Source organism: Trifolium pratense, linkage group LG5 (genome assembly GCF_020283565.1).
Source record: "Trifolium pratense cultivar HEN17-A07 linkage group LG5, ARS_RC_1.1, whole genome shotgun sequence".
Classification (NCBI taxonomy): Eukaryota; Viridiplantae; Streptophyta; class Magnoliopsida; order Fabales; family Fabaceae; genus Trifolium; species Trifolium pratense.
Genome location: NC_060063.1, coordinates 53271239 through 53281744, shown reverse-complemented (window position 1 = coordinate 53281744; position 10506 = coordinate 53271239). Strand labels below are relative to the sequence as shown.

At 33.0% G+C, this 10506-nt stretch overlaps 2 protein-coding genes across 2 annotated transcripts; both read right to left on the bottom strand.

Annotated features, from left to right (window-relative positions):
• Positions 1-1017: 1017 nt before the first annotated feature.
• On the bottom strand, positions 1018-2834 carry LOC123884631 (myb-related protein 306-like). Its single transcript, XM_045933772.1, has 3 exons — positions 2432-2834; positions 2197-2326; positions 1018-1947 (listed from the first exon to the last, which is right to left on the bottom strand). Exons 1-3 carry the CDS (start codon positions 2562-2564, stop codon positions 1209-1211), a joined length of 1002 nt encoding a protein of 333 aa, XP_045789728.1. The 5' UTR covers positions 2565-2834; the 3' UTR covers positions 1018-1208.
• A 5072-nt stretch (positions 2835-7906) lies between these two features.
• LOC123885453 lies at positions 7907-10506 on the bottom strand. The gene is made up of 4 exons (XM_045934741.1): positions 10185-10506; positions 9706-10021; positions 8884-9043; positions 7907-8608 (listed from the first exon to the last, which is right to left on the bottom strand). Exons 1-4 carry the CDS (start codon positions 10359-10361, stop codon positions 8140-8142), a joined length of 1122 nt encoding a protein of 373 aa, XP_045790697.1. The 5' UTR covers positions 10362-10506; the 3' UTR covers positions 7907-8139.

The following is a 10506-nucleotide window of genomic DNA, read 5'->3' as shown; positions in this document are numbered from 1 at the left end:
TCTCAATTCTTTGGTATTTAATTATCAATTCTTTAGTATTTAATTATATTGTAGATATTGGATAAATTATAGTGTTTTTCCTCCATCCACACTTTCACGAGATTTCAATGTAGTAATTAATTACTTGGATTAGATTTTTTTTAAAACTTCAAATAATGTATATCATAGCTTTACTCCATATATATGCACAAGATATACACGAGTAAGAAAAGGGATTACAAGCACTGAACACATTACAGGTCTAGTCTAGGAAACACAGCAATGACCGAAACAACAAAGCACCACACTGACCGGGACAGGAAAATAATCAGGCTACAATAAACACTATTTTTAGGTGGATGATTGTCATTGATCTGCAAACCGTATTTAATATAGAAAAATCAATAAATACTACTATTTGTAAACAAATCAGAATTATTCACCTCAACAAATATACCGGTACATATTCACATAATATGTGTACCGAAGAATTTGACAAAGCCCGGGTTGTTGGAAAAAAAATGACAACTATCAATAAGAAAAAAAATTATAAAAAAGCCAAATTAGCTCATGAACGGCCAAAACCTAAAAACTCCACCAAACCATCTCCAAACCTCCTCATTTGGAGAAGAGAGGTGCAACATCAACAGGGCAACCCAGACCAAACACCTAACCAACCAAATACCCTCAGAACGGACCTTCTCCTCAAAATCCCATATGTTTAAGCACCGGACAAGTTTCACCTTCCACTAATAGAAGAAACATGGAAGTGCAAAGTGCTAACCATCATGAGAATTTAACCCTATCAACAAGTATCCTAATTTCTAATATAACTAAAATTAACTTCATTTACTAAAATAACATTATCAATTGTAATTTTTTTTTTTGTTTATAACCCTCTGATTCCTAGGGAAAAGGGCCCTAGTAGTCCAGAGTTTGGCCGCGAAGTAAGTAAAGTCTGACCAAGAAATTATTCCACCCAGTAATCGAACCCAAGAAATTATCAATTGTAATATTAGACGGCATAGTAATTAAACACAAAACAGTAAAATAATTAAAATCCAAAACACATACACATTGAACTCTTAATTATTAATTGTACTACATAACATGCCTAATTTAATACATAGGGTACAAATGTACTTATAATGTACAATTTCTTTCCTTCCTTGTAGAGTAATTAAGAAATTAAGATGTAATAGATTTGATTTGCAGTAGTTCTACAATTTCTAAAACAAATCTGAAGTACTTTGATCTCCCAATGACATGTTTATAAGATCTTCATGGCATTCATGACTTGCCCCTCCATCTTCAAAAAGCCATTTTTCCAACAAAGTTAATGGGACATTTGTTTCCATTTTTCCTTTAATATTAATCATTTCATCTTGAAAGAGACTCTCTTTCGTATTCATCAAGTTATTATTCCCTTCATGAGTTGCCCTAAATCTAGAGGCATAATATTCAGATTTGGAGTTGAAAATCTTAGAGTCAAAAACATGATGATCTTGTGTTGTGCTTTGTGCTCCTTCACTACAACTTGATCCTGCTGTGGTTACCAAGTTGCTGAATATTGATGAGGAATTTGTTTCAGCTGAGTTAGGTGATTTCATCCAATTTTCCATCAATCTAGCAATGTTTTCATAGCTTGATGCATATGGAGATGGAATATGAAGATTTGGTAGATGTTCATGAGAATGAGAGGAACTTGATGAGGGCTTCATCTCAGGTTTAGTTGGGCTTTGTTGAAGCGATAAAGCCTCGGATAAGGCTTGTTTGGCCATATGAATATCTGTTTGCAGCCTTCTCTCCCATTGTCCTTTATTTGGCAGCTGCGAACGAGCTTCTTGATCAACACCGGTTTCATCAGAACTTTGATCTTTGTTCAGCTTCCTCTTTAAATGAGTATTCCAATAATTTTTTATATCGTTGTCCGTCCTTTGAGGAAGATATGAAGCTATAGCAGCCCATCTGAACATATATAGTATTAAGAATCCGTGCAACACACGAACAGATAACTGTCGGGTTTATCTTATAAAATATATTTGCCATTCAAAAAAAAAAAACGAACAGATAACTGTTGTTAGTTATTATTTCATGATTGACTATTGTGATTTTAAAATGTTGGATTTAATTAGATAAAACCACATATGATTATGTCTAAATTTGTTAAGAAAATTAAGATGTAGGAAGATGGTAGAGGAATGAATTAGGTATAACCTGTTGCCCAAAAGAGCTTGGAGATGAACAATCATTTTCTCTTCATGATCTGTGAAGTTACCTCGTTTGATGCCGGGTCGAAGATAGTTTGTCCATCTAAGTCTACAACTCTTACTACATCTCATCAAACCTAGTACAAAAACAAAAATCAAATTAATTAGGTTTTTTTACATGTATATATATATCTTCAATAGATCTTGAAAAAGAAGAACACAAAAATGAATACTATATATACCGGTATTCGTCGGAACTGATCTCCAATTTCCAGGTCCATGTTGTTGAATGTAAGAAACTAAGATGATATCTTCCTCAGGAGTCCAAGGTCCTTTCTTAATACCTAATTTCTCACAACATGGTGGCCTCACCATTTTCAATTATATATTTCTTCTAAGTTAAGAAAGTACCAAGATGAATTATCTGAGTAAAGAGTTTATGAGTTTTTGCTTTATAGATTATATATAGAAGAAGGAGAAGACTCCATAGACTATATATTATGTATACCTCTCATTCTCACTACCTTCTCTTAAATGTTGAGACAACTGGAATGAATATTGCCTTGTTATGTACGTATACATATATAAAGAGATAGAGAGACAAGTTTAATTAAATTTTAAAACTTGGAAAAATATTCTTATGATAAAAAAAACTCATGCCCTAAGCAATATATATAGTGTTTAAAATGTGCAAAAATGTTTTTACAGCCTATATATATATTTCCCTCAGCCCTGTAAAACTCTTAAATGCCATTAATTTTTATTATGAAAAAATAAATACCATTAGTGATTTTTTTTTTTTAAACTAAATACTACCATTTAGCTAATATCTCAAGTGTTATATATAATTTTCTCGTGACACTTTAATAACAATAACACTTTAACGGAAAATTATTAAAAATTATATTATTCTTTTTTGACGAAAAAAATTCTATTATTCTTAGTTGCTGAATTTTACGATAAAATAATGCATCTAATAAGAATTAGAAAGTAAATAAAACGGGTGAATTGAATAGCCATTTTCTTAACTAACAAAAGCTAGTTGTACGTATGTATGTCTCTCGATCTCTCTACCTCTCTCTACAAACATTATAAACTACAAATAATAACAAATTCCTCCTGTAGCATTTAATATGGTAAAAATGGAAACTCTCATATGCTGTATAGGCAACTAAGGCAAGATGAAAAATAAATTATTTCTTTAGTTTTTTTTACGTTATCAATAAAAAAAGTTTAACTACACATTTGGTCTATTACATTTATTTTGGGTTTTAATTTGGTCTCTTACATTTAAAAAGTATCAATTTGGTCCCTTACATTTATTTTAGGTTTCGAGTTAGTGATTTCCATTAGTTTTGTTATTAACACTGTTTGAACAGTACGCGTGTCAGTGTGTCCAAGTGTCAGTCCACATATGCAAATTGGCTGCCACATGTGTAGTTAAGCCAAATTGAAACCTAAAATAAACGTAAGGGATCAAATGTGTAGTTAAGCCATAAAAAAATTATTTCTCGATGATTTAGGGGTATTTATGAGAACAACCTACATGCATTGTGGAATAAAAATTAGTTGTGGATACTTTTTCTTAACAAGTCAAAATGAGATATGCATATATTGAAAAAAGTAATCTCCTCAGCACAAGGCGTGTCAAGGGAGAGTGGGAGACTATAAAGTTACAAGAGAGTTCATAATACAAAAAACAAAACCATAAAAAAAACTATACAAGGCCCAAACAAAGTAGAGGACAAGACCACCAACTATGGCAGTTCAAAGCTAAACTACTCCTTGTCGCTTTCAACCACCTATAAGAGAAAGACTTGATCTTGTCCAACATCTGATGTACTGAAAATGTCGAGCCGCTGAACAATCTATGGTTTCGTTCGGTCCACACAACCCATACATAAGCAAGCCATATGAGTTGCATAAACGAGCACCGAGCACGAGAACCCTCTGCTGAACTAGTGAACTGAGCGAAATGATCCAAAATAGTTGTGGATACTACATACAAACTTATTTATGTGATTTATTTTTATTGGTTATTGGAGAAATACTTTCAAATTATCAAAAAGCACCGTAAGCCTCATTTTTAGTTTTTCGGTAAATCTGAGAGTGAGAATGAGAAATATCAACCATTTGAATGTATGAGGATGTATAAAGTGAGAAAGACCATTTTTATATGAGACATTCTCCTCTTCAAAATATCAACCATTTATTTAAAATTAAATAAAAGGCTGAGATTAAAAGTGAATCACTGCTCCTCTTTTAATTCAATTCACCCAAACCTAAAACTTTCGTTTCAAGACCCGATTCTGCCCCGCCTCATCGATATACCACTTAAACCTCCCCGAGCTTTGAAACAAGCAAACTCCCAATCTCCCATGAAGGACTCCAACATTAATAGTAACACGATTATTGAATTAAAAGAGGAGTACATGATTCACTTTTAATCTCAACCTTCCATTTTAATCAAATGTTTGATATTTTTTTCTCTCACTCTCATATAAGAATACCCTTATTCTCATTGGATTTGGATTTTTGTACGGACACTGACTTCATGCAGTCATACAATCACAGTGTCCAAACCGTCTGAAGGAGTGCATTATTAATATGCATATTAAGGTATATTTAACTACTTGTTAATTATCATTTGCTAACACACGTCTTTTAAGATATAAGTGGGCGTATAGTACCCACCATTGTGCACTCACAATTTTTTATTGTATATAAAAATACTAACATATCATGTTTGTGGATTTAGTTCTGTTGGTAGGAACACCACATTATATATAGAAGCTCGATTCGAATCTCAGACATTTATTCACTTTAAAGGTGGGATTTTAGTCACTAGATTAGACAAAAAAGAAATACTAACATAACCAATCGTTAGTTGGTTCAGTGGTGATTGACGTTGAACTTGGTAAGGAGGACCGCGGTTCGATCCCCCGCAACTGCGATTGGGAGGGGGCTGAAACCACTTGATGTCAGAACTGACCCCTAAACCAGATTAAACTGGTGGTGAAAACCAAAAAAATAAAAAATAATACTAACAAATCATTCAACGGTCGTCCCTTCAACCTTAGTTTTTTCATCTTCTTCATTTAGTGGATTTACCTCAAAATACCCCTCTAAATTATTTTTTCTTTTTGTGAGATACAAATTGAACCCCACTTCAAAATCATGATTCAAATGGAGGGTTGTTCAATCTTATATAAGCTCTGACACTAAGTTTATGACTTCTTATGTGGGACTCCAAATTAGGCTTATGAAATCATCCTTGCACATGAAAATCAGTAACAAATCCTCCCTCTAAACAAACGTCGTCCCGACGTACGAATTCATTCTTCTTCCCCTTTCTTTTATAGGGTTCATTCTTTTCGTTCAGTCCCGGTGCCTAATAATCGAATCAACTCTAATACCAATTGATACATGCATATTGAAGCTAACTCCACCTCAAAATCATGATTCAAAAGGGAGGGTTGTTCAATCCTATATAAGCCCTCACACTGAGTGTATGACTTCCGATGTGTGACTCCAAGTTGGATTCATGAAGCCCTCCTTGCACGTGTTTTTTCTTTCTTGATTTTGTTGTCTTACTGCGACGTTGCTTTGTTCGTTGTCTTGGTGCGGTACTGTTTTTTCTTGTCGTGGTGCGGTGTTGTTTTGTTTTGTTTTGTTTTCCTATCTTGGTGCAGTATTTTTAAGTTCAAATTGGTAGATAAGATTTTATCTAGTGCATATTCAACCAATAACTTTATCGTTGTTAACGTTATAGATGTAGAGTCATGAGTTTTCTGAACACTTCAATTTCATCATATTTGTAGAGATTTTGCTATTGCATGTGTGTGGGTATTGTGACTTTGTTTGCAAATTAATCATTTTAATTTTTAGTGATTTTAAATTTGTATTGTTCGATGTATTATATCAATTTGAAGTTTTAAAAGAGCCACTTCTCTTCTCATTTTCAATTTTTTGTAATTTTTAATTAAAATTATTAATAAATTGTCATTATAAAATGAAAATTTTATTATTTTTAGCTAGGCACATTAATTGCAAAGTTAACGTCAACAGAGTGCCTTAGAATTATTAGAAAATTTATCTATTTTTGTTGTCCCTTAAAATAGAGTAAGCATATAATTATTGGTTCTTTTTTTGTACAATTGCTTTCAAAGTAATTAAACAGCTGACCTCTTGATGTATGATTGATCATCGATGTGGTCCGAAAAACATTAAGACATTCGGTTATTTAAGTTAACGCAAATTCTAACGAGTGCTTTCGAGACATTTTTTAAGACTTAAATAGTAAACTTTTATAAAATTTTTATGGAAATTTATAAAGTCAACGCATTAAAAATTGTAGTATTTAATTTTTTGAATAAAAAATTTCTTTAAATAGAATGCTTAAAGAGTGTCCAGAACACTCGTCAGCAACACCTTAAGTTAAATAGAACCTTTTGATTAAGGATTTAGGGAAGGATTGAAAAATTCATTCCAGCAAACTTCTGGAGATAATAACTTTATTTTGAGCAAACTTCTAGAAGTAACTTATAATAATAACAATAGTGATGTGGCACTTCAGTTGTCATTTGGTTAACCACGTGGAATTTTGAGACAGTTAGGTATTTGTATAATTTTCAGAACCTCTAACAAAAAAACTTTATCTTCATGTATCATTTTTCTCCTTCCTTCTTCCACAGTTAAATTTTCAAAATCACACATTTTATTCATACTTTTATCCCTAAATTAATATGATGAAGATTTTTTGTGGTGTACGTTAAATTTAATGTTAATACGATGAAGACTTAAACCATTATCACTTCTTTTCTTGAAAAAAAAAAAAAAAAAAAAATCATTACCACTTTTCAAACATAACATAAATTAGAGTGAACAATTTTCAAATGTCTGCACCTAATTGCAAAAGTACATTTTCGTTCACTTTAGCAGTCAATGAACAATTTTCAAATGTCTCAATGAACGTAAGAGATTGTTCAATCATTAATTTTGGTTGGCAAATGTCGCATAGTCCACTTAAACTTTGTTTATAGTAAAATATCTAGGCTTAAATACCAAAAAAAAATATCTAGGCTTAATTAGTTTATTGGTCCCTTAAAGACATTTTAGGTTTCACAATGGTCATTTAAAGAAAAAAAAAAGTTCGGATTAGTCTCTTAAAGAAAGAAAAAAAAGATCAGATTGGTCCCTTAAAGACATATATGTTTGTCATATTGATTCTTTCCGTTAAATTTTAACTCCAAATATAACAAAAAATTTCAATGGTTAAAATTTTAAAAATTAATAAGGTTTTTGGTAGACCACTTACACTTAATGACATCCTCAATATGAGAAACAGATGTGTCTTTAAGGGACCAATCCAGACCTTTTTTATTTATTTAAGGGACCATTGTGAAACCTAAAATGTCTATTTAGTAACAGTTTGTTATTACGAACTTAAAGTTTATTTTACTAGTTTATAGTCTATCATTGGATTTATAGTCTATCATTGGATGTATGTGTAAAATAACTTTTAATTATAAATTAAATTTAATTATAATGCACAGTGTAAAACATTTTATATTGTCAAATAATCACTAACTATTATTTGTATAACCTTTAAGTTAAAAATGATGGAATTCAATTTTTTAGTGATCGAAGGGTTGATTGTCTGGCAGTATACAATGACAATGTATATGAATAAATTGATAAGAAAAAAAAATGGATAGTTTGCAAAAAGTCTTCCATAGGGATAACTTGTTTTCTTTTTAAATATCAGTATAATTTCATCATTTTCCATAATTTTTTTTACAAATCCAACAAAATTAAAATATCATAGTACCATTTTATAATCACCAAGAAACATATTTTCTCAAATGAAACATGTCACCTCTATTTGTGGAAACATTTATGCCTGTGAAAGCTTCTCCGATACACAACTGTCATCTGTCGCACGCCAACTTTAAGCGACAGAGCCAAAATACTGTTGCAAGAATTGATAAAGCTCTTCCGCGACTAAAGCGGGATACTCCTCATGTGGAAGAAGTGCGCCAGACACTTCCGCAAACTTGGTCACCCCTTTAGCTCCCTTAAGAGCTTCCATCTCAGCCTTAGACCTTTTAGGAGCTCCTTTGGCTGATACAACAAATACTGGTATCTTTCCCTCCAAATCTGCAAAGAGTTGAAGGAACTCCTCGCGAGATGTTACCGGGTCTAGTAGCCCAGTCAAGAAGGCTGCAGGTAAGTAACGAGCTCCTTTTCGTTTTGTCAATGCGTATCTGCTTTCGACAATTGCTGGTGTCACATTATCAGGGTTGGCGTATACATGTGATTTGTATTGCGATTGGATTGCGTTCTCATTGCTCACAAGCATGTTATACATCATCCATCCAACTGCAGGGGCCTTTAAGGTGCCTCTTAGAAGGCCATATCTGTCATGTTTAAAGGGAAGGGGGAACAAATAGAAACAAGTTATCGGGTTGTTTGTGACAGACATGACTCTTTCAAAGAAATTTTCTAATGAGAATCAAATGACACCGTGCATTTTAATGTCAACGAGAATAAGCAGTTATATACACGCCTATAATTAAGAAAGTTCATTCCTTTTTTCTGAAATTCCCTTTTACTTAGAAACTACAAATCAATGCCATAGTAACCAATCAGCAAAGAAAATGAATGCGCATTGAAAATGGGAGCAATACAATACCTTGTTTCCATGCTGGAATCTCGACCAAATACGATGGGAAGGGGACCGGCCCAAGTTGGTGCAACAGCAGCTATAGCCTTGGGCTTCACCAGACCCTTTTTTGCAGCACGGACTACTATTGAAGCAGCATGCCCTCCTCCAAAAATCACCAACTCATTGTCTAGTTTAACACCAACAATGTTACTCACAAACACTAATCAATACAAAGTCACGACTCGTGACATATTCAACTAATCATGAAATAAATATTCATTCCAGAAAATATCCAAACAGAAGACAATCAATGGATAAACACAAAACACACTTTGCCTCCGCAATTCACAGGAGACGTCGTGATAGATGCAAACATTCAATAAGATAACGGAAGAAACATGGTACAATAAAGTATATCTATTTGTTAAGTTTAGGCGGTGATTTGAAAACTAAACCAGTCATAGAATTGGTGAAAACAATGGTTCATGGATTACTGGTTTAAATGTGGTCGAACCGACAATAATTAACTGCAGTCTGTGCATCTTATTTTCCTAGAGCCAGCAAGAGTGAAACAATTACTCTGCAGTCCAGATTTCTTATACCGACCAATCAAGGAAAAAAAGAAACCAAATGTCTTAAAAGCCCTACCTTGCAGGTAAGGAGTTATATCTTCCGAGTTTCAACGGCTAGATACAAGACTTGGCAAAATTTCTCAAATACATGATCCAATTCAGTGAGTTAATAGATTTTTTAGTCCATAAACTTGTTAACTAAAGAACACACACAAACATATATATTCAGCACGACGCTGTTACTAACTATAACATCCTCCACTACTACCACCAGTACCTGGCTGTTTAACTGGACCATCAGGCGAATTGACAAAATCAACCAAAAACTTCTCCAAGACATCAGCATTGTAATCAATCTTTGGCCGATCGGAATAACCTAGACCAGGCCAATCAACAATAGTCGCGCGATAATTGACACTTCCATTACGTTTAGCAATGTCTTCAGCAACTAATCTCCACTCCTCAACAGTACTAACATCAGAAATAGTTGGCATCATCAAAATATGCTGTAAAGGCCCTGAACTCTCCTTCACATGTTCCTCATAATAAATATTTACTGAATTGTCCTTGAATTTCCACTGCCAATTGCTAGTCTAATGTAACATGCAAAACAAAACAAAACAAAACAAACAAAAAAAAAATTAAAAAATTAAGCTTGATCCAAAAAATGGTAACTTTTTTGACAAAATTGAAGGAAATCAAACCAATTAAAAAATAAAATAATAATTAACATAAAGGGTAGTAATTAATTCTCACCTTCAATGGTGAAGATTTGTCGCTGGCAGAGACATTTGAATAATCTAAGGTAGTTGAAGCTTGGATCTTTAAGGGTTTAAGAAGATAGACAGAGTGGGAGAGAAAGGGTTTGCGAAATTTGGCATAAAGATTGGAAGTTGAAGGTGAAGGAGTGATAAATGTTGCAGAAAGCGCCATTAGAGGATGCAGAGAGCTTGAAGAATGAAAAATTGACCGATGATAATATAACAAGAAACAAGGTTTAAGGTTGATAATAAACCACGGAATGGAACTAGCTACAGCAGAAAATGCTGACCATGGACTTTGTTTAGATTTTATGAAA